The sequence below is a fragment of the Harpia harpyja genome, chromosome 2, assembly GCF_026419915.1.
Source record: "Harpia harpyja isolate bHarHar1 chromosome 2, bHarHar1 primary haplotype, whole genome shotgun sequence".
Taxonomy (NCBI): domain Eukaryota; kingdom Metazoa; phylum Chordata; class Aves; order Accipitriformes; family Accipitridae; genus Harpia; species Harpia harpyja.
In genome coordinates, this window is record NC_068941.1 from 65,011,018 (window position 1) to 65,035,922 (window position 24,905).

The 24,905-nt window shown below is 40.2% G+C and overlaps 1 protein-coding gene across 4 annotated transcripts in view; it reads right to left on the minus strand.

Moving 5' to 3' along the window:
• Positions 1 to 7,823: 7,823 nt before the first annotated feature.
• C2H4orf19 (chromosome 2 C4orf19 homolog) overlaps positions 7,824 to 24,905 on the minus strand; it is a 43,447-nt gene continuing 26,365 nt past the window's right edge. For 3 of the 4 annotated variants that reach the window (XM_052780278.1, XM_052780280.1, XM_052780277.1), the window contains 2 exons: positions 11,100 to 11,147; positions 7,824 to 9,988 (listed from right to left, as the gene is read on the minus strand). In XM_052780278.1, the coding sequence (XP_052636238.1) occupies positions 9,052 to 9,988; positions 11,100 to 11,131 (969 nt within the window). In that variant the 5' untranslated portion in view covers positions 11,132 to 11,147 and the 3' untranslated portion in view covers positions 7,824 to 9,051. The remainder of the gene's footprint in view (positions 9,989 to 11,099; positions 11,148 to 24,905) is intronic. The other variant, XR_008234150.1, reaches the window with a different exon arrangement.

Genomic DNA, 24,905 nt, shown 5'->3' on the forward strand with positions numbered 1-24,905 from the left:
ACGGTGTTTTGATACATAGTACTGCAAGTAAATTTGCCAAAAGTATGGAAAACAGTTTTAAACAGAAATATGTATTTTTTTACTTAATTTAAAAATAGTTTCTATTTTGATTCCATTGGAAATATGTAGAATAAAAGAAATGAAAATGTGTTGGATATGTAAAACATTGTTTACCTGTATAAAATACTTACGTAAGGTATTATAAGACCTGATATGTGCAAGAATTTAATTTGTGCATTGCTACTTCAATAAGAGGATTTAGAAACTGCCTGTTTCATTGCATTTAACACTACACTCTGCTGTTTTGTAGGGGTATGGATATTGCCATGTTAGTTTGCCTTTCTTAAATTTGCATATCAGATGTATTTTTAACAAAATAGTTTATATAAAACTTTTGTACTACCAAGCAGTAAATAAAAAATATTGATTCTTAAGCTTGTTTGTGACTTTCTTAAGCCTGTGTCCATTACGTGAAATTTAACCTTTACACAGTCTTAATGTATAATGCAATCTCTTTGCATCTTAAGTTTTTATGGAGGTAGTGAGAAGGTTAGGTTCTTGTGTGATGTACTTCAGAGCAGTTTTATTTTCTTGAGAAAGGACAATTGCAAATACTACTCCTAGTTCCATATTTTTATATGGGAAAGAAGAAAATCTATGCTTTAATCCAAGCTGGTATCTGGTTAGATTAAAGACCTTTTACCTTTAAAGTATCAAGACTTTTAACTTTTTATTATATTTGGCATTGAGCTTTTAAAAAATAAACATTATCTTTATTCTCAATTTCTTTCATGAGGTATGGAACAAAAAATAACAAATGACAGGAAGCTCTATGCAGTTGCTTCCTCTCAGCTTGTGTTCCTCTGTGATACTACAATGCTTAATTTGTTGCAATACGTTCTCACAGATTACTATGATCTGTAAATGGCATTAAAAATGGATTTTGCTGTATTAATAGTGTGGAGGAGGCTCAAAGCAAGTTGTTGTGGCTAGCTGTGTTGTAATTATCAGTGTACTGTCCTGTTTGAATTTTTTTTGTTCCTTATTTCAGTGTTCCTAGCTGTATCACACAAGGTCTGTTCTGAGGTCTGTATTTGAATTTCGTTTATATACAGCTGTGGTTTATATTCGTAATAAAAAAAAAATCTAGGCCTTAATTTTCAAAGAAAATCAAGACATTGCTGATTGTGGTGAGGCTTCTGGAAATTGAACATGCTTTGTGATTCTCATTTTCAGGGATTTTTTTTTTTGTGTTCCTTTTGTCTTCTACATAACAAAACCTGAGAGTAATATATTATACTACTACTTGTTCCCTTAGCATGTTTTCCCCCTGCTCCCTTTTCCTTGAGTTTCTAATGCTTTCAGTAACAATTTCAGGTTATATTGAAGTTAAAACTGAATGCAAATATAACCATATCAACAAACTTTGATGCCAGAAAAGATAAGGATAGAAGATTGTAATTTTGTGTAATACAGTTTTTATTAGATAATATGTGCATATATTGAAATACAAGAGGATTGCTGTATTAAAGTTTGAGAAATTCTATTATAACTGGACTGATGTAGAGAAGTCTTCAAGAGAAATGTGAAGATTTTTTTCTTTTACTTCTGTTATTTTTCCCCAATACAGACACTTTATTTTTTTAGTAGAGCACTATGCCAAAATTCAGGATCCTATTTCATGCTGCTGTAGCAAAATGGATGAGGGAGCTACTTCTACCTCTAATAAAACCTGATTTTACTTGTAAAGAGCAGAGAGCACATGTGCAATCTATTTTTGAAACATGGTAAGGATTAAAGCATTTATCTTTCTTATTTCTGAATCTCTATAAACAACCTGAGTTGAAAAGCATGCCATAGTGTACTTGGTAGCTCATTGCCATTTTCTTTCTGAACTGTCTCCCTATTTATCACAGGTACAGAAATCTTGACAAAATTGGCACCTTATATGATCCCTGTACTCATAAGTGTTTTGTGTGTCACTTGTGGAAAGAGCGTTATTTCAGCCAGCTGGTCTAGTTAAAAAAAAAAAAAAAAAGCTAAAGCACAAGTGTTATTCTGTGTACTTCAAGTCTGTGGATAGATGTTGCATCTATGCACTTTGTGTAGAAATGAACCCAGGCTCCAGTATTCCTGAAGTGTGTGTGTGTACAGCTCGAAGCAGGGTCTCTCTTGAGCCTGCTGCAGAGATGTGGCTGCTTGTGGTGCTGTGTAGCAGAGCCAAACTGAAAGACACAGAAGCGGTGAGATGGGCACTGAAAGCATGATGGGAAAATACAGGAGAAAAGCATGTCAGATACGTTTGGGTTTTGGGGTTTTTTTTTCCTACAAATTAATTGAGCTTGTACTTATTGCATACTAACACGAAGTGATGTGGGTTAAGAAGTGCCTCTTTATGAGATTATTTATCTCTTGATGAGAGGAGGACATATAGTCTGTTCTGGTTTGGTAATGCTGAAAGTGCCTACTGGGTTGGAACATGAGACTGTCTCTTCTAAGGAATTAAGTTTCCCACCTGTGCCCCAGATGTAGTTTGAAGTGCGAATCAATTTGTATCTGTTAAACTTGGGGTTCTGTGCACGTCAGGCCTGTTCTTTCCTTTTTCCTGCTAAGTGCGTAATACTACTGCTAATGAATAAACAAGAAAACAGAGTGGTTAAGCCTTGGCTATCTAATATTAATGAACAATGTGTAAGACTTGGCCAGATAAAGGTGGATTTAGATTTAATTTTTTTCTCAGTGTTTTGTGAAGTCCTGTATTTCAGAATTTTGATTGAGGGAAGTGTGCAGTTAGGCCGAAGTACTGGCAGATGCTGGATGTAATTTCCATTTCTCTCATGTTTTCTGTATCCTTGTTTATTTTTTAAAAATTTTTTTCCTCTCTAGTTTTAAGGGGCATGCAATAAGGTGCTGCTGGTCTGTTTACTCTTGCCATAATTTGATTATACCTCTTGCTTTCGAGGCACCATTTCTTCCCTCTGCACTACCTGTGGCAGGGCTGGCTGATTTTTGAACCATCACTGCACAGAACTGCAAGGCAGCCAGTCAGCCTCAGAGCTGCATTTCCTGGCGGGTTAAGATCATCTGGTGAGGCAAAAACTAATAAAAGGATATATAAGGCTGGAGCACCATGAGGAAAAGGAAGCAGAGCAGTTTGGGAGAGTAGGAGTCGGTTCCTCTGTCAGAGAAAAGAAGGTAGGAGACATGCCAGGCCCGTAGCGCTGGAAGCATCAAGATGGCGGAAGCCTGTGAAGAGACATACTGTCAAGGTCTGAAAGCTGTCTGTGCTGTTAGAGTGAGTGACCTCTGAATTTTCTGTGACTGGGCTGGATGAGTGGGTTGGGGCTATATTTTGCTAGTAAGTTTAGGTAAGGAGATACCAAGTCACCTGTGACATGGGTGGGCCTTAGTCCAGAGCCTGTTATGTGGGTGGTGCTTGGCCGTCTGTTTCTGGACATGCAGTCAGGCTTGCTTTGTCTTGGTCTGCGTAAATAAATTCTTTGCAGAGTAGGCCTCTTGTATCTTAACTGAAATGCCTCTTAAATTGTCTGTGCAGCCCCTAGTGCTGTAGAGATGCAATGGCATCAAGTTTAGCTGCAGCGGCGCTGTCTTGTACAAAGGAGGATATATTGGCAAATGTGTTTTTCTGTCAGTGTAACCCCTCACTTTCATATCTGTAAACCTTCTGATCCCCCCCCCCCCCTTCTTCCCTTGTTAGCTGTTGTTTCCTTGCCTGTTTTCAGTTAGTCATCCCAGTCTTGTTTCTTCTGGGCTGCAGAGTTGTTAAGTGTGCAGCGGTGGTAGGCGGGAGGCACTTGTGCTTGTACTGCGTGGTTGTGTTGATGGTCTTGAAATGGTGGTCATGGGGAATAGAGAGCATTTGCTTCAGTAAACTTTTGATAGCTGTCAGCATGCAGCAAAACAGCTGTTATGCTGTTCCAAAACAGCAACAGCAGAACAACTAACAAAGCTAGCTGGCACTGATAGCAGAGGGGCAGGTACGGAGAGGAGGCAGCAACAGGAGTGTGAAGCACTTGAGAAGATGGAAGACTGAAAAACACAGTAGTGTTAGTAGGGGCAGCAGCAGTTTGAGACAAACTCTTCACTGTCCTAAAAAAATAGCCGTTGCTCCATGGGTGTCACTATAGATCCAGCTAGATACCCAGGTAACATGGTGTGATTTTTGCATTGAATAAGGTAGTATTTTGAAATTATCATATGAAAATAGTGAGTATTTAACTACTGGCCTTCAGTATTTTGATTCACAAAGTAATTATCCTTTAAAAGCAGCAATCTTAGGAGAGTGTAAAATTAGAATACCCACAGTGTTTCCCAGATCTTATTTTTCAAGGATTCTACGTACCTCTGTGTGTATACACATACACACACACGTATATGTAGAGAGAGACGGGAATGTGAAGTTTTCTGTCAGCTGCGAGTGGGTTTTTGCATAGAGCAGCTGAAATAAGATATTTGCTGGCAGCAGAGGGAGCTATTGAAGCTTTTATGGTTGATCATTCAAAAACCTTTTGGAGTGTGTCAGTGTAACAAAAATAAAAAACAAACAAACAAATTTAAAAAGCCCCCATTTAATCGGAGATCTGAGGTGCCTCACCGCTTCTCTGCGATAGCATTTTGCCGCCCCGGCAGTGAGTGGCCAGCTCTCCTGTGCCCCAGGAGGAGGGCAAAGGGGGAGGTAGGGGCGGAGGCGGCAGCAGCAGCAGCCGGGCCCGGGGGCTCGGCCCCGCTCCTGCCCTGCGACCCGCTGGCGGCCTGGAGGTAGCTGCTGCAGTTATTAAAAGGAACGACGTAACCTTCTCCCGAAGCCAAATTTTTAATCAAAGCGATGAGGGAGAACAGGATCTGTGTGGCGTATGTCAAAACAATAGCGGTGCGTGTCGGCTGGTAATTAACACTCATGCATGAGTGGAAAAGTAATTCCCAGCCGGGGTGGAGTATGTGTAGTATTTTGTAGGGCTGTTGATAATTTGTCTTGATTTTGATTAATGTTGGATCTTTAGTACACTTCTTTTTTGCAGATGCTAACTGGATGAGTTTTGTATGCAAATCTGCATAAACAGGAGATTAATGATTAAAAATTAACTAAAATCAGACAGCGGCATTGTTCTGGGAAAGTATGCTATATACTTGTTATATTAACCCCTGTGTTACTTTTATCTACCAAACTGAAATTTGTAGGGTTAAAAATCTGTAGGATTTCCTTGGTTCTGGAGATGGATTCTGGAGAAACTTACACTACTTCTGGCCACAGCAAAGACCCTTCATATAACACCTCTTGTATTGGAAATATGGAAATTTGCATGGATCTTTATTTTTTTTCTGGATTCTTTGCAAAAACTAATCTGAGGAATGTCCCTAAGTTCATTTGATGCCATCTTGTTTCTGGAAAAGGTTCTCAAATGAGAACTAAAGGAAAGTAAAGCTTTATTTAGGTACCAACCTTTAGACATGAGATGGAAACAACCTAGGTTATTAATTCTTGGCCAGATCCCTACAGTTTGTCCTCAAAACCAGTATTTTAATCTCATTCATATATTCATTTTGCTCTGTAGTCATTTTGCCTGTGTCACTTACCTTTTTTTCCTTTTGCTTAAGCCTAGGTAAGTTACTTGCTATCATTTGGTACAGCTCCAAGTGTTAAGAGCAGCGGATAGCATGTGTGATCACAGGTTACTGAAAATCTGACTGTTCTTGAGGTTAAGGTGAATGGTTATTGCCTTGCTTCTTTCTGCTTCTGCACCCTCATAAAAATCAAGCTAATCTCTAGCTCAGGGTAAATAGAAGGGAGCTCAATGAGCAAACAAATTAAACTGCAGTCTTCATGTGACATGGTTTTATTGTGGGGTTGGTGCAGTACTTAAGGCATCTGCAATGTGACATAATATTAGGATGCTCTATTTCCTTAAAGACTTGGGTTTTTTTCTGTTTCACTAGAGAATAAAATGTTTTTCAGTTGGTAATGTACAGTAATTGAATTATGAAGTACAGCAAAAACCTGTTAAGTCCTGTTTAATCTATAATAATTTCAATCAAGATTCAGAGCAGGGAATGGTGTAACCTCCATAGTTTTATTCATGGTGTTTGAGAGATAACTGCTTGGGATCTGTACTTCAATAATTGGGTTAAAAACAAAATCATGACAGCTATTGTCTTTCCTGCTTCATTGAGAGAATCCTGTTCTCTGAATTAAGTTGTAGAAGGGAATATTGCTTTTCTCTGACTAAAGGAGGAAGAGGTGGGGAGTGGGGGAGTAAGTCTGTTTATTAAAGTTCTGTTGTGAAATTGGATTAAACCATGTTAACAGAGTTAAAATTGTACCTAAGAATAAAAATTTAAAAATACGTCATAGGTATTTGCAGATTTGAGGTATGCATGTGCCTGACTTTTTTGGTTAAGAGAAGCATTGACTGGTTATTTCTGACGCAGTGAATATACTTGCTTTACACTGTTTTTTGCCTTTCTTCTATTTAAGACAATGAAAACTTGGGCTGCAAGAAATGTGATCAGCCCAGCTGATCTCTTGCAGAGGATTGAATTCTGGTGATCCACAACTGTGAGCAGTTGCCTGTACAAGAGACGCCTGGTTTGGAGTGTTCAGGGCACTGGCTGGGTTTGAACAGGCGCTCTTCTCTGGTGTGTTTTAATTCTTGGGGAGCAAGATGAAAACTTGCCGTGATTTGTACTTGAAGTTCAGGTTAGAAAAATCTAATCAAGTGGATATTGAAAAATCGGATAAGTTTCCTGGGGCGTGTGTTTGCATTTCTTTCTCTAACATATTTTTTTTACTTAAATAAGTTTTCATGGTTCATGTCATGTGCCCCAGGGGCTGCTGGCTCCCTGGGGCTAGGATGTGGGGAGCAGTGGAGGCTCTCCTGGGGACAGCGGGGCTGGACCTCACAGCCAGGGCCTGTCCCACTGCCCCAGCCAGGGAGCGTGGCAGGCTGGGGCTACCAGGGCAACCCCGGCAGCAGGCATCTCTGGTGGGGCCAGGCTGAGGCTGGGCCAGGCTGTCAGCTTGCAGTTAGGCCCAGCTTGGTGGGGTGCATGGCCAGGCTGGGCAGGGCTGTGGGAAGCTGGGGCAGGGTCTGATGCCCCTGGGGAGCTGACGTGGGGTCCTGGGCCCTGGGCAGGCAGGAGGAGGACTGGGAGGGGGGTAGGGATGGTCAGGCCCGGTGATGCCCTCATGATATAAAAGCAGATACATGCTATGTCCTGTTGTAACAATAACTAGTAATATGCAATGTGCAAGTAGTCTTTCACTGTCATTTAGTATTCAGTAATCTTTGATACACACGTGTGCACATAAAACTTGTATGCACTTATGAAAATGCTTAGAAGGGCCTAGTAAAGTAGGAAAGTGGTAGAGAAATCAACAGTACTACAATACTTTAAAAACATATAAAGTTTTTTTTTTAAGATACAATGTAGTGACTTTCATCTGTAGCTGAATATAGTTCTTGTGAAGCTGAGACTTTAGGTTTTTTAAATTGATCCTAGGGGTATCAGTAATGTTTTGAGAAATTGAAATCTTGATTTGGTCTTGCAGTATTTGGAGGAAAAGAGGGAATCTGCATTTAAATATCTACACATTACTGAAAACCCACGTCCTAATATTGTGGTCCTTACATATATTAGGGGTTAGACTAGGATTCAGCATATGGTGTTGGCAAATACATAGTTGGTGCTTTTCACGTATCTGATGACAGATATATCATATAGTAGTTTTTATGTAACTTATATCATCAGAAAATGCATAAAGAACAAAAAGCCACCAGATTATTTTTTTATATGATTAAAAAAAAAATTTATTAAGAGTTTATAACAGAAACTGTGAAACCACAAAACTTCAGTATAAAATGTCAAGCACTTTTTGTTTCAGCCATTAAGATCCAACTTTTGATGAACTGGCAGCACAAAGTTGGTCTCTACCTCCTTTTTTTTTTTCCCAAGAAAGGTTAACATGCTAGTCTGAAGATCAGAGGAAGGGTAAACGCTCCAGGAATGCAGCTGATATTTTCAAGTCTTCTGTTTAACTTTGAAGCTCGATCCCTTTCCTGCTCTAAGTTTAAGGACTGCACCAGAGCCAGGGGCGAGGTCCACATTGGCTCTGCCTGTTTGTATATAAACAAAACATCTTGCTGGGGATGTTTATGAGACACAACCTGTATTGTTAAGGCAAGTGATGTGTGCCTGAAAATTTAGCAGAGCTGAGAGGTCTCAGGCTGCAGTTTTACAACAGTTTTAATCTATACAAACTGGTAGGACTGAGTTTTGATCCCTCTCCAGCACCTCCGATGGTGTGCAATTCTTATGTGAGCTACTTCAGCTCATTAAACCAACAAAGTTACCCACTTTCTTGGATTTGGCTAGGCTTCTGCTGTTCTAATGAACTGAAGCAGGTCACTTGGGGTATCAAACAAAGTCCAGGGGAGGTATAAGGGAAGAGATGAGGTTATCACCAGCTGCACATGCACAGATTTAGGCTTAATCCAGAGTGGAACCATAACCACAGTGAAGTGCAAGCCAAGCTGCCTTCCCTATTTCATACTTCATTAGATCATAGAACTTTGGGTCAGGGTTTTTTTTTTTTTTGTGCTAACATGATAAAAATCTGTGGTTTCTAACTCCATGGCTTCTGTAGTTCTGTTTTAAATAATGGAAGTTTTCTGAACCTGGAACATGCAGTGTGTGCAGACCCTCTTGAGGGTTAAAACCAAAGGAAACATTTGCATGAGTCCAGGTGAGGTGGGTATACAGCAGAATATCCTGTGTGGAAGAAATGATGCTTTGTCCTCCTAGCTGGCCCCATACAGAAGAGTGTTAGTATTACCGTTAGCCAGGGGAGCACTTCTGTAGCTCAGGCAGTAGAAATTAAAAGGCTGTATAAAACAGCTGAAGGGACAGAGGTTTAGTCCCAACTCCTTTTATATATGCTGTTCATAACAGCTGTCCACATGTGCTGTACATGTGTTTATATAGATCCAGAAACAAAATCTGGATCTTACCCAGTGTATTAGAAAGAAACCTTCATCAGTACTCGTCGTCATCTTCCAGGTCTTCCCCTGCAGTTGCAGCTTCCAGTGCAGCCAGAGCTGCTGCAACTTCTGCATCTTCCTCCTCAATTTCTCCATTGATGTCTTTATGGTTGGGGTGTGTGGGTGCCTGTGCTACTTTGGTAACAGCCACAGCAGTGATACAACCAGTAATGTCCTCACTCAAACATGCAGAGTCAGTTTTAAATGGTTCAATACTGCTCTCCTTCATAGGTGAAGGTGGGGTTACGCAAGGGTCCTGGTCCTGTATGGCCGAAGGCCCAGTGTTTTGATCTGAATGTGCACAATTGACTGAAAAGCTATCTTTTTCAACATAGTTCCTGGTTTGATTGCCATTTTGGGGATAATCAATATCTGGCAGCTGTATGGCATTGTTTTGTTTCTCCAGTATTGCACTTTCTTTGAGAAAGATGCTGTCTTCTGCAGATCGGGAGTTCTCATCTTGAATACTGTTCGGCTCATTGCAGGCTGCCTTCCTCTGGTCAAGTTCTTGGCCAGACCTATTTGAATTGGTGTGAAAGTCTCTGTTGCTGGCTGAAGAAGCGTCTGACTGGCTGGAGGTTCCCTGTTCACTGTCTTCTTTCACTGGGTTTGTGTTGGGATTGAGCGTGGAGTGCACTCCAGTACAGGAGTTGCCACCATTGGCTGCAACATCAAGCTTTGCAACATGCTTCACAAGGCCATCCTCTTGAAAATCACTGCCTCCGTGGTTCCAGAGAGTTTCTTTTGCGCTATTTACCTGATTTTTATTTTCTGTTCTGTTTAGCTCATCCTTCTGGAGTTCATTTTTATGTTCTTGAATTTCACTATTCTCTTTGAATTTGTATTTATTGCTGCCTTGCTCATTGTGTTCATAGCTGTTTACTTCATGAATGCATCCAGGTGATTGTACTTCTTCTGGATCAAAAATATAGCTGGAGTAAGGAAATTTTGTAGAGGAAATGTTAATTATGCTGTTAATATAATCAGAAAAAAGGATTAAGTTTCATTTTTAAGCTGGAGATCTTGAGGAACTGGTGTCACTAAACTTTACCTGGGGTCCTGAGAAAGAACTAAACTGAATGGAAATGCTGTGCTGTACTGTAGGCTGCTGTGTCCCAGACTGATCGTAACTAGTCCTTGTAGTGAGACTCACCAGGAGCATAAGGAGGATGTCAGAGAACCTTGTGCTGGTTGTTGCATGTTTCCAGCTTTATTTTTTCTGGGGTGTTGATTAGCCAATGAGTAGTCATCACATATATTGTTAATTAATATGCCCTCATGTAGTTGACAAAGTATCTCCCTTTTTTTCCCTGGTGTTCTTTCTTTCAAGTCTTTTTGTCATTTTTAAATTTTTGTCCCTTTTTTATATTTGTCCCCTCCTTTTTCCTTTCTTACTTAATTTTTTTCTTCTCACTCCATATTTTCCTTGATTTACTTGTTCCAGAGCCTCTCTCTTTTCTTTATCTCCACTCTTTCTCTCATAGCACCTGTTTTCTTTCCCACTTCCTTACCTGTTCTAGAGATGCGGCCAAGGGAAGGAGTAACCGTCAAGTGGGGCTGAAGTGTTGTCTTCCTAAAACTAGCTAGTCTTCCTCTCCAGGGTGACTTTTAATGTGGGAATTGTTCCCACAACTAACTACATTTAAAAGCTGTGATGGAAGCAAGGATCTGTAGTTCATTTTCATTGCTTAGGAGAGAGGGAGGATCTGACAAAATCTGTGCTCCTCATTCTACTGAATTGAGGGAAGGTCATGCGTGATACCTAAATGAGAAAAAGCTTTGCTAAAGATGAGTTTTCAATGCCACACAATTTTTCTGTGGGATAGGAATTACAGAATTGGAGCTCAATTACAGTAAATCAAAAGGACATTCACAGGAAATCAGTATGCCTGTGCTCTGGTATGACTTTAAAGATACTGTAAACTTCGGGAAAACTCCAACCTTGTAAATAGGCTTAATTTAAGCAACAGGTGTAGGGGAGCACAGACACATGTTTTAATGCATTCCTTTTATTCACTCTAAGCAACTCTTGTTCTGTTGTACCTTTGTATCATTTTGCAGCACCTGCACCCCATCTGGATTTTCTTTAATCTGAAAAGAGAGAGAGGGAAGGCACGGGAGAGGGGAAGTGAGTGAAGCATTATGAAATTAATGGATGGGCAATTGCATTGAAAATTATGCTCATGTTTAGAAGGGTTTTGTTAGCTAAAAAGAAAGATGCCTGCACAAGAAAGGATACAGTACAGTTCAAGGTCGTCTTAGGCTGCTATCTTGCATTGACAGTGGCCTTTAGTTGGGGAAAAATCTGGGGAAGAATTTAACAGTTCTTAGGTAGTGGTGTTCTCCCAGAATATTTTCCTAAGCATTTTTATGACTTGGAGACTCCTAAGTCAGAGCAGTGTCTGGTGGTGGTTTTGGTTTTTTGTTTTAATGTGGTAGCTATCGATGGACTCCTCCATGAATTTATCCCCTTGTTTTCTGAACTCCAATAAAGTGCTAGCACCTACAGCATCCTTTACTTGGGAGTTTCACAATCCAGCCTTGCCTGTGTAAAGAAGCGCCTGCTTTTGTTTGACTTGAACCTTAGCAGTATTTGATGCCTTCTAGTTCTTGTATTAGAACAGATGGTGAGCATCATGTCCTATTGTCACTATAGTACAGGTCCTGTACTGCCCCTTCAGTTTTGATATGCAGTCTGAAGAATCCTCATCTTTTTCATGTTAACCATACTGACAGTGTTTCATGCCTATAGATTGTCCTTATGGTGGTTCTCTGGGTCTTTTGCATTTCAACATCCTTCTTTGGTGAGGTGTGGGATCCACAAATGCAGAGTTCTCAAGGTGTGGGGAACCACAGATTTACTCTTTCCTAATAACTCCTGTCCTCACTCACTTGGCTCTGTGACAGCTACAGAGCACTGAGGTGACATTTTTGTGGAACCATCTCTTAGTTAGACACAGACATATTGCTGGGATTGGCACTTTACTATATGCAGTGTGTTGCACCTGCATTTTACTATGGTAAATTCTTCAGACTTGAACTAGAACTAGCAGAGTGTTTGCGGTTTGCTATGTCTCTGTATATTGCAAGCTTTTTGTGTATGTGTGTCACTGCCTGACCCAGTGAGATGCTAAGAGCTATCTGTTACATGGTTCATATGCCAAAGTCTTTTATTATGGGAAGAAATCATTTGCTAATTTCGACCCTTGAACTTTTATGTTCTGAATCTAAAGTGAAGATACAGATTTGAACATCCCAAAATCTTAGAAAAAACATTATTCTTTATAGATTGGGGCTATCTTATTTCAAGTTAATCAAGTCAGGACAAGTTGATAAAGTTTTGTCCATTGTTATTCACGCTCCTGCTTTTTCTCTTGAGATGTTCTACAACCTCACACACTTTTGCCATTGCCTAAGGACAGCAGCTCAGTTCCCATAAAAAGAAATTGATGATGCAAGGTCAGGGTATTTTCTAGAGTGATTTATTCACAAAACACCAAAGGAAGGTAGTATTGATTTATTCTTACCAGGCATGGCCTGAACTGCACACCAGTGATTATGCTAGCAGAAATTACAATCAAAACTCTCTGTTGTATGGGCTTATTGTCTCACTTTTTTTCCTCTAAAATCTGACTTCCTCTGGTGTTAGCACTGAACAAAATGCCTGATGACTAGCCCCTCATTCCTGGAGTCTCTAAGGTCCTACAGTCATTCAGCAGCTGGTTTTACCTAGGGTATAGCTGCTCCTTCCTATGCTTTTTGTCTTTGTCTGCATGTGAACTATTCCAGAAGAGGAACTTCTTTCGGGAGTAGCCAGCTTGCTGTAGCTCAATGCCTGTTGGGATGGCTTGTAAGCCAGCTGCTTTCCTGCCTCTGTCTTGGTGCTGCTTCTCTCTCTTCTTTAAATGCACTCTCTCTTCCACATCTCTGCTGATCTTGTGCTGTGTGTTGTCATCCCCCACCCCTCAACAACGTCACAGCAGGAATTCTGATATGGGGTTTTTCATCTGAAGAGGGTGCGATAACTGGTGAGGTGGTTATGTGTACTGACCCTCCTTATGTGCAGTTGCTCTGCAGTACAAAGGTGGTTGGAGAGGTTTGACTAGATATGGGATTTATCTGAGCTGGCTGGTGTAGCCATCTTTTCCAGCCAAAGACGCATTCTTAATACAATTTGCTTTGATCATCTTAAAAGATGAGTTAGCTATAGCTCTTCTTTAGATTAAGATTGATTTGAAGCTAATTCAGTTGAGCTATGCCCTATGTGGGCACTTGTTTTGGTTTGACTGACATCTTTAGTTTTAGCTTAAACCTGCTTATAACCTGAAAGATTAAAAACTGCATAAAGTTGTCCAGCTGTTGATAGACTCAACCTTCAAGTCTCAGTGGTTGGCAGGTTACCATGTGATAGATAAGTCACCATGTGATCTCTGTTCATGGGAAAGGCAATGTAACTTGGCTTATGTTAAGCCTCTTTCTGTACAGACTCTTACCATCCCTCATGCTTGCCATGGGCTAAGAGTATGCAAATATTATTTCAGCTCTGCTAAATCATGATAACTTCAATTGCTGTCAGTTGCCACGTGAGCCCACTGAAATGCCCACACAGCCTTTGGCTTCACTTTAAAGTTTATCAGTTTGGTGAAACCAGTCCCGGTTTTTATGTAGACCAGTTCTGAGAACAGATACTGCTTGTAGCTGGGTGTGGGCACTTCAGGTCAGGCTGCTTCTGTTTAAACTTTTATCTGACAAATTTCCTACTCAGTGCTTTTATTTATAACTTTTTGTGATTTTTAAAGCACACAATCTTGCTCGTAGGTTTTAACTGTTGGGAAGTGCTAATTGCTGTCCTTTATTCTGTTGTAAAGAAGCTTGTGATCATCATAGAAGGCGATTATAAATGGAAATTGCTGTTGTTTTCGTAGGAAGCACTTTCCTGTTTGTGTTGTTTAGTTACTGTTTGAATTATCTCTACAGCTACTGTGTTAAGCTTTTCTACTGATTAGTTCTTTGGCATGAATAAACTATTACATATGGAAAATACTTTGTTGTATTATCTTATAAATTATTTCACATCCCTGAAATAGGAATATGGTTTTACAATGTCACTGTATGAACGCTGTTTTTTTTTTTTCTCTTGCCCTTTTCTTCCATATTTATAATAACCTTTCAAGTCAAGTTGGAAAATAATTCTGGGGAACAAATTGCTTTTATAACATGAAAAGGCATGCTTTAATCCTACTTATCTTGGTTTAGGTACTTTGCTCTAAAGACCTCGTGTATTGTGATTTTCATAGTTCCATTAACAGATAAGCAGTATTAATAAGCTCCTCTCTGGAGCCATTTGAATCAAGCACATGCTACATACAGACTTGCAACAAGAAGTGGTTAGAGAGCTCAAGCAATGGATACTGATACGTTATCTGATACTGAGTTTAGAAACATTGCATCCTTTTATGTTCAACATTTTTTTGCCTTTTTATAAGACTTTTATTCTGTTAGATAGTCTGTGCTGCTAAATTGATTAGATAATTTTAGATGAACATGACATGATGAATGGTCGCTTGCATAATGCTTTGGGGGCTAGTTCCCCCCACACACCAAAAAAAAAAAAAAAGGCTGCCTGTCTGAAGTGGCAGTAAAATGCTTGGCCTTAACTTTTAGATTCTCAGAATTTAGATCAAACTGCCATTAATCCTAGACATCATTCTTTCTCAATCATGAAATTCCTGAAGACCTGTAAATTTCTGTCACTGGTTATTATGCAGTCACTTAATCCTGAACACTAACACATCACCTGGCATTAAAGCTCTACTAAAATGTTAAGTACAGATTTTTTTTTTTTTTTTAAGGAGATAGTAATTAGACTTAACTTGAGGAGAGCAGAACGCCAATCCCCTCAGTAAAACAAATGCTGAAAAAGGGGAGGCTGTTGAATACTTTTGTGGTGGCAGCTGCTAAGAGAATGAAATGGGACTTTTCTTAAATTGTGAGACCTTGCTGAGGATAACAAGAGTAGTGTCTGACTCCAAAAATGTAACCTTGCATTTCAAGCCGCCATGTGCTTTAAGAGAAGTCTGCTTTGGTTTATCAGATTTGAGAGAAACAACATATCTGATTTTAAATTATGTAATAACATAGCTTCTATTGTCTATTCAAACTGTAGCTGTGTTATGAATAAACAAAAGGCAAACGAAAGATAATGTCATGAAAAGGGAAGGAGAAATATTTTGGAGAAATAAAAATGGTTTGACAACCTTTCTCAATATTCTTGGAAGTTTACATAGAAACAGAAGGCGGACGATCTTATTTTTGTTCATGGTGTGTTTTTTCTTCTGTCTTGATGATTTTTTTTTAATATATATTTATTTTTAAAAAACCCTCCAGGAGCAGAGACAGAAAGCTGAGGGGAGAGCATATTAAAATAGCTTTTCTAGTAGGTCTCAAATTGATAAACTTTGGCTTGTGACTTTTGATTGGGTCATTCTTTTTAAGCCAGTTGGTCTTTTTGTTTGTTTGGGTTTTTCTTCCCCTACACCCTGGTGCTTTATGAAGTTTTGCTAGTTTTTGGCTTTTCTCTCTCCTCCATCCTTTCCCCCCTCTAGATTACAAAGTAAGGAGTGTCTTTCTGCGTATGTATTATCTGGGCTGCTGAGCCTGAATGATGCATCGCCCAGAGACCTGGAGCACTTCTTTCTGATGACTTTTTCCAGTAGAGGCACCTTTCAGACTAGACCCTACCAGTCTCTTCCCCATCAGTCTGCTGTGCTTTGCACTCCTCAGTGAAACCTTTGCATTCTCAGGCTACCGGCCTGAGCTACTAGTCTCTGCAATGGACAGAAACCCTCACTCACCAAAATTAAGCCTGGCTGTCTCACTGCTAACACAAACATGATTTACTTGGTGGGTTTTTTTGCTGGTGAGGTCTCATATAGAAGCCAAGTGCGAACCAGCTAGGAGACATATGCACAGAAGCAAATGTGGGAAGAGAAAGCGTTTGCAGAGAAATACGTACAGAGGGAATATAAAGAATTTGGGGTGGGAATAACCTTAGAGAGCTCTAGCACTTGGCAAGCTTCTCTAAATGGGAGGTGCAGTTTGCCTTCTGTGCTGAGTAGGCATTCACACCTCAGAACATTTCAGAGGCTGTCCTCAGCATGTGCCAAGGTCTGAGAAAGGGTCAGGTGTGTCTAGGGTGGAGGAGGGAAGTGCAATGTTTTACTGAGGGGTAGAGGCAGAAGAACAATTGCTCTGGATGACAGATTATATAAAAGAGGCACAGAAAGATTGTGGGACAGATGGTAGAGCTGAGAAGAACTATATTTAGAAATTTAGAAAACTAGTAAACATACAGTAGAAAAAATTACCAGCCTGTGGTAGAGGGAGAGAGAGGATAACAGGGAAAAGGTTGTAAAGGAAGAAACAGCAGGGACATAACTTTGTTAGCCAAGCACTGTGCAGGCTAATCACTACTATTGGATGAATATCATCTGTAAGAACTGTCTCACTTGTCTGTATTTTAAGCAAATGCTTAAAATCCTGTGTTTTTTTTTCTTGACGTTAGTCACTATTCTGAGGCCAAAGGGCCTCCAAAGAGAGAGAGAGAGGAAAAAACCAAACACCATCCTGGGCCCAGAATTGTCTGGGCAACCTGATCTAGTGGAAGATGTCCCTGCTCATTGCAGGGGGTTTGGACTAGATGTCCTTTAAAGGTCCCTTCCAACCCAAACTATTCTATGATTCTATAATGCTCTGTGGAGACTAACACCACCGACAAAACCCTTGGAGCTGACAGAAAAATGTCTTCTGAAAACAAATTACTTTCCTACATAACTCCAGATCAGTTCTACTCCTGTACCTGAAAGTTACAGCCCAATTTGGCTGCAACAGTCACATTTAGCATATAGGTGAGAACCAAAAAGTTGTGAAAATTAAAGTGGCATAGAATGCCTGATCTTTTTCATCAAGTCTCTAGAGTCTTTGGCAACTCTTGTCTTAGTGTATTTGTTACGGAGGCAACAATTTGATAACAAGGCTGTGCCTAATTCTGCATTGAATCCACTTAAAGCTGGACTGAAGTCTGTCTACTTTCATTTTTCCTGACTGAATCTTAGTCTGGAAATTTATTTTTAAAGTGCTTCAGGGAACAACTGAATTGTCATATATCATCTAAAATAAATGAACTAACCTGAGGAAATACCATAATCTGCTCCCTTATAGGAAGCAGGTCCCACCTCATGGGATCTTTTGGTCTGTCTGTATTTCTGTGGCTGAATTGACTTCAGTCTCTTTGTTCAGACTTTCTTAAAGTGCAGCACTGAAGTGTCATTTCTGTGCTTCAGCCATCTTGCAGTCCAGCCCTAGTGAGATACCTGGCTGTGCCATCCTGCTGATGGAGTATGACCTGCGGATTGACTTTGAGTCACCCTGCAGTCCCTGCTGCCTGCATTGCTCTGCAAGAAAAGGGAACTGTGCAAGTGCATTTCCTGGTGCAGCTTGGTTTACCCTCCTGTTTTGAGGGAGGCAGGTTCTATATTTGGGAATAAGGAATGTCAGAGTGTCTGCCAGAAAGAGCCTTTTCATCTTTTCATTTACTTTACAAACAAAGCTGGGGAGCTGCGCAGGTCTACCAGCCATTTTTCTTCTCCACTGAGGCCTTATTTGCCCACTGAACGGTTTGTGTGCATCTCTAGTACAGCTAACTGTGAAGATAAGTTGACACAGAGGAACCCATCAAGAACTCATATAAAACTTCTTCAGCCACAGCCTAACTACAGTGGTGACTTACGGCAGTCAGCTTTGGATGTTTGACTCCCATTGCCACCCTCTGCTTGTTCCTTTTCAAATCGGATCCCCTGTTTTTCACAGATAAATGTCATCATTGCATGAATGCAAATAATCCTTACACTATCTTCAGTTGTTGAGAAGAATATTTATGTATTTTTCTGAAGATGATTCTCTTTTTTTTCTCCCTGGCCAGGCTGAACTGAGCCCATGGATTGTACATTGTTCAAGGCAGTGGCCTGATTCTTCTTGTGTTTTCGTGACTGAAGTGTCAAACTTCTGGGTGATATTACACACTGGCACTGTGTACAGACAATGGCTGTTTGTTTCAATGAGGGAAGAATTTGATGTATTCTGTGTGCTATTCAAGGCATGAAGTTTGGGGTTGATTTTGTGTGTAGGGACTTAGGGGTATAATTTATGATTCTTCCCAATGAAGCCATGAAACTGATTTAGACTCGTAATTTTTTTCAAGGGAGAAATGTGGCTTTAACCAGGGCAGGTATCAAAACCTGGAGTTTGTTATACCTTGGAAGCATGTGTTGCTTGTTATCTGGGAATTTATGGGACTCGGTGAGTTATGGCTTCATAAATTTTGATGCTTTGTAGTCTGATATAGAGTAGTTCTTCTGTTACGGAGGAAGTAGCTCTGATATCACAACATGTTTTTGCTTCATCAATATAGTACATGGCAGAATAACAGAATCCTTAAATGACAAAGGTATGCGAGCAGTCATAGCAAGGGGAAAAGCAAACCAAGTGACACTTAAACAGTATTGTTTCTAATTAGCTGAATCCCACACTTTTCAGGAGATTACAGAGCAAAATTATTTAATATCAAACACCCAAATAACAAACACTATGCTTGCCTGATGAACCATCAATACAGCATCAGCTAATCACCAGACTATGGCCTACTCGCCAAATAACCGGTGGGATTAATGTTTTCATGATTTTAACCTCTATCTGCATGGTGTCATCTGAAAATGTATGCATGTATTAAGTGTTTATCCAGGAAATTTGCAATAAGAACAATGGACAAAAATTTGCACTTACTGTGCTCTTTGTCCCAGGATCACAACATTAGCAGTCAACACTAATTACTATGTACATGAAATAGTACAAACTGCAAATTATATCTTTGGATTATTCATAACAGCATTCAAGGGAGAGTGCAGTCTCCTAGCTGAGAGGTGTGTCTGCTGCACAGGAGTCAATTATGTCCTCTAATTGTGGGTGCGTGCTGTGCCATTTCTCAACACTGGGGAAAAGCATCCTGCCAGCATGATGTCCAGCAACAATCTGATGAGAAGCGACTTTGGCAGTCAGGATGCTCAGAGTAATGGAAATATCTGCTTACATTCATATTCTCACTCAAAGAGCTGAGAAAAGGTCAGATTTAGCCTGATTCTGCTGATATTAGAAAAATATGTGCTAACTATCTTACATATGTGTAGTTGTACTACCAAGAAACTATACCAGTATAGTTGGCAATGGCAATACCTGCCAGTTGTTACATGCCAGTGTAAATAATTGAGCTGGAATGGGGAGCATCTGAATTGATGCAAATGCAACATGAGAAACTGCTCCACTTGTTTACAGCTGCTCTCTCCCCAGGCATCTAGCTATGTTTTTATGAGATCCTGATGGTATTTCTGCTCCTGCCTTGCCCCTTCACCTTCTTGCTTTTTCATGCAGCTGTTTTGCACCAAACTAAGATGCAGTGGTGGGCAGGTCTCAAGGCAGGGAAGCTTGAGTGTTGCCAATGCAGCTTGAGCACACCTGCACTTGTTGTTTGCAGGTGTGCTGGCGAAAGGGGAAGGTAATGAAAAGTAGATGCTATCAGTTTTACAAAAGGTGTTTTGTCTTGAGTTGTAACTGTTGGTTATTGCTTAAGCTGAGCTTCCAAAAAAAAAAAGTAATGATGTGCATAGCTATGTTAAGTCCTGCTAGCTCCTCCTCAAAATGTCCTTCTTTCTAAACCAGTAAGGTCAGCCAGATCTTCCATTTAGCCCTAGTGGCTTCCTGACAGTATTAGTCAGTATATGAAGTCCCATGTTTTATTCTCATCATAGATTCCTATTCCACTCTGCCAATGTTTTTTATTTTAAAGTAATTCTTGTACTATTTCATTCATTGACTAATCTCTCTGGTAGCTGTGGGCTTTTTTGTAAACACCTCTGAAAATGTAAGGCCAGCTCACAGGGAAGGTGGACCTTTTTGTGAGGCCTTTATTACTGCAGTAGAGTACCCTAGAGGGCACATGGGCTACAACTTGGAGGTGATCTGAATGTGTCCTTTTTCCCAGTTATGCTCTTTGCAATTGATTTTAAATATTTATAAGATACTTAAAAGGAAATGCAGTCTCTCTGACTAGTTCCTCATCACTCACAGCACTAGGTCACAGAACATTTCCCTACCCCCATTATTTACCATACAAAATGTTTGTTTTATTTTTTATGATTAAAAGGAAGAGTGGAGCAAAGGGTAAAACTCTCACAATCATTAGCCAGTTTGCTCAAAGGAAAAACAAATACAGCTTGTAGCATAAAAACACTCATTTCCTCTTCAGCCAAGCTTATTCCCTACATCTGGTCTTCCCAGACTTACATCACTGTCTGGCTTTTAAGTTACTGAAGTTTATATTTCCTGTCTTCTAAAATTGTTAATCCCATAAAATACAATAGCTTGTACTCTAGTGAGGCCTAAAACCCTGAATCATGTTTAGGGCCATATTGTGCAGAGGCAAACATAGAAATGCGCTCCTTCCCAAGGGATGCATGGTCTAAAAGTGTGACAAGGCAAAAAATTGATATGATAAGCAGATGGTCATGTATGTGTGAAAGAAGCAATCAGCAGAGAAACTGTATTTGATTCAGTAGTTGTGTTAGGCTAGGCCCAACTGGGGATCTGTGTTTGGGAAAACAGCTGGAGCCTCAAAATAGTTATAGCCAATTTTTATGTAACAAAGAGGGCCTGTATCTGAAATCTCATCTCTCTTGGGAGGTTAAAGTGTGTCTTTTCAATCTTGTGCAACTTGCACTTTGGAGAACGGATTCTTGGGTTCCAACCCTTGGTCTGAAAAACCTTGGTTGTATCCAATGTCTTTTTAAAACACTTAACATAGAAGTAGCTCTAGAATCAGGGCCTGAGGTAGTGCTGCCACCGGGCTACAACTCACAGGATCCTTTGCTTACACTTTGCCTGGAACAGCTCCCTTCCCAGTGGCAGGCTTCAGCAGCCTTCTTCACAGCAAGCCATCAAGGACGTGACTGATAGCTGTGAGGCATAGCTTTGAGGCTGAGGGTCAAACTGAACCAGGGCTCCTAATTTATGAGGGCATTCTCTAACCCTTTCAATACTATGTAAAATGATCACTGCCTCCTCTGTGGTTTTGACTGGGAGTTGCTTTGGCTGCTGTGTTTTAGATTGAACATTGTGTTCTTAGTCTGTGTGAGATGTGGCCTTAATGCACCTGCCAGGCTTTGGAGACTCAGCAACACCATGTGGTTTCAGGCCAGAGGAAATCTGGTGTAGTCACACCTTAGGGAAGGGGTTCATCTCAGCAGAATTGGGTGGGTGTCCAGCTGAAGTGCCCTGTCCCTCCAGGCATAGACGCATGTGGATATTGATTATAAATCCTTGCTCTTAACTTGGACCCTCTGTTCTATTATATCTTTGGCTGGACAGCCTTTCCTGATTCCTAATACAAATAGTCTGCTTATTTTACAATTCCCAGATGAACTTGGCAGGAGGTATTTTGCTGAGACCTGGCAAGATGGTGAGAGCTCTGGTATGTCCATCAAAAGAGCTTTAGTCAGCTAGACACCTGGGTGGAAATGCAGTGTCTGTGGACTTCCAGAGAGTGCTGTGGATTTCAGTTTTGGGCTTGGGCACTTAAAATTCACTGAAGTGTCACCAGGACGCTAAAAGTAGGAGTTGGTATAAGAAATACTTTAAGATGCCCTATTTTCCTGACTCAGAAGGCTCTACCCTGACTGGATGTTACACATCTGTGGGATATACAATAGATTGGCTTGGGCTTAGTGAAATGGAAGCTTGAATAGGGTCTGAGGACAGGTTGTCCATATGGATAACTTCTTTTTCTGCTAGCTAGGCATTATACCACAGAGAATCAGGGTCCCACTGGCATAGCACTGGTATGGGTAGAAACTGAGCATTGGCAGCTGATTTGTGACTATCCTCCCTGAGGACAGTGGAGACTTAACGTGTGTCATATGCATGATGCAGTAAATCTTTTCAAGAGAAAAACATGACTCATTTGCCTCATTTGTCCAGTCTTGCAGGACAAGTCAGATTCAGCTAGAGGAAGCGGCTTGTCATTTTTATGCCATAATCTTTGTGATAAAGAAATGATGTGGTGGGTTAGGTTGTAAGGTTGTATTTCTATATACATGTACCTCTCCTTAGGTATTTATAAATGTACCTCTTCTTAGGTGTCATACACATATATGTATAGATAAATAAAAAGGTCTTAAAACAGGGAATAGGTCCGTGGTAGTCCAAGCAGTTTTCTCTTCCTGTTGGTACAATTGTCTCATTTGCTCCCCAGCTTTGGAAACATAACTACTGAAGTTTTGGTTATGGATTTCAAAGGGTCATTTCTCTTATGCCTCAGGGACTTCTCAAGGGAATAGTAGGAAGACATCACACAGAGAACTTGTTTGAGTTGATTGTATGAGGTTGCTGAAAGAAAAGTGCATGGTGATTGATGTATGCCATAAATGTCCAAGTTCTATTTTTTAATGTTTATTTTAGAATATGAGGTAGCTTCTAAAGAAGTTGCAGTAAAAATAAAAGCTATAATTCGGAAATTCTGTTCCATGTTCACATCTTTTTAGTGTAGCTGTTAAAAGCTATTATTTGCTCCTAATAATTTCTGAAATATTTAAATACTCCAAAATACTCATCTGTTCCCTGTCTTTTCATATAGTTCCTATTCTGTACTTTCACAAGAGGCTGCTTCCTGCTTCTTGCTAGAAATATCTGTACTTTGAGGTGTTACCCAATGCCTGTCCTAGGTATTTCCACTTGTCATGTTAGCTGGAGAATCAAACCTGAGTTTGAACTGCTCTATCCTGCTTTAGTGATATTCTGTAATTTCAGTCCTGTTCAGTGGCCTGGTCTGAGCGTCCTGAAGACCATGAGCCTTTTGCACTGGGTGCATCCATATTCTGTGTGCCTACTTGAGAAACAATCATACACTGAAAACTCTGGAAACGTCTCAGTTTACTTAAAAAAAATCTGGATGCGTCCCTCCATTGACTGATTTCTGACTAGTTGCCTATTTCACTGGAAACACTGAGGTTTTTATATGTATGTTGTTGTTCTTTATGCTTTCTTTTTTTCCTAATGGCTGAACCATTTCTCCTGGCATAAAAACTACATACAGTTCAAAATCTGGTGATTTTTTTGTTTCCCCCAGTAGGTCTCTCAGACCTATCTTTAAAATATTAAGGAAATGAAAACAACTAAAGGTCTTGTGATAGCTTTCTTATGGATGCTTCTAGTTCTGTCTAGAGGGCTAGCTGAAGAAGTGAGATTTCAACCTTTGGATGAAAGATGAGGTAATGAAGGGTGACTTAACTTTACAGGAGTCAATAAATTTAGGTCTCAAAGAGGAGAGGGGGGACAGAAGCATGCTGCTTGATCCATCAATATATTAAAGGCTTTGGTAAATTTTGAGGACTGAGAAAATTCAACAGTTGCTGAGAGGTCAAAGCTGTCTGTGAAGATAGCAATAGTTGAAAGATGTTGCTGTCCGTGGTGAAAGATCAGAATGAAATTTTAGCTGAATTTGAGGAAGGGCAGATGCTGAGGTCAGCAAGGTACATTTGAAGAAAACAACAATATGACAGGGTCTGCAGTTGCATCCAGCCCTTGACAGATTTACCTTTGGCTATGTCCAAAGGTACCGTGTGTGAGATGCTACTGAGCAAACTGATGCATTAGAGTGCCTAATGAGGCATAGCTGGGGGATCTCAATACCTATGTGTGACTTAAACATGAAGTAGCACTAAACTCAGGTACTGAGCTGACAAATGGTGTATTGCTGTCACTCAGGTCACTGGTTTGAAGTGGTATGGTGGTCCCTAAGTTCCTGTAGCAATGTAGGATCCACATGGCAATGTAAATACAAAGCAAAAATTCTCTCCTGGCCATGATGTGGCCTTAGTTTCCTGCACCCTTACCAGAGGCGACCGAGAGAATGCAAATAAGGACAGAATCTGGCTTTCAGAATATTTATTACTCTGGGGCTGAACGAGCCAGAAACTGCACAGTTCGATTTTCTTTGCAGTACTGACAGGAAAGCAAACAAATCCTTTAACTTGAATTTTGTATGTCAGCACAACTGGCTGTGGAGCTACTTGTTTTCTGTCTTCTGTCTCAGAAGTCAGTTTTCCTTAGACTTCCATTTGCAGAATCAGCTGAAGACTATAAGCCTGCTTAAATATGGAAGTATTTTCTAGATGTGGCTTGTTTCTCAACTGAATATATACTTTTATATATTTATATAATATGAATATATATAAAGGCTATTTTTGTAGCCTCCTGGAATAATTTCATTTTTATTGTATCAGTTTTATGGATGCTGAAATCAATGAGAAATTCTACTTGGGACATTAGGAAAATGGAAAATATCAGACAGTGAGCATGAAGGCTGCAGTTTACTGCCACAGGATTTAGTCTGTGAGAAAAACTTGGCAAGCCAGACTGGTTCCCAGCTATGTTATGTGATTATGCCATGTACACTATCACATAGCTGCCACTAGCTTGCAGCATAGCAGCATACTGTACACTGCTGTGAAATCAAGCTCTTCGTTGATCCTTCATCTGCTGGAAGCTGTTGCCTCTTGTATTTGCCTGTGAGTTCTGTGCAGCAGTGAAAACCCAGAAATAATTTATGGCCTTCTTGGGGGCTATAGATAGCAGAACCTTTAAAAAATGCTGTTGAAAGACTTTGAATCTTTAGGTGATCTGAGAGGCACTTTGTGAGTAGAGGAAGATGGGAAAGGAGATAAGGTGGAGACCTCATATGTTTTA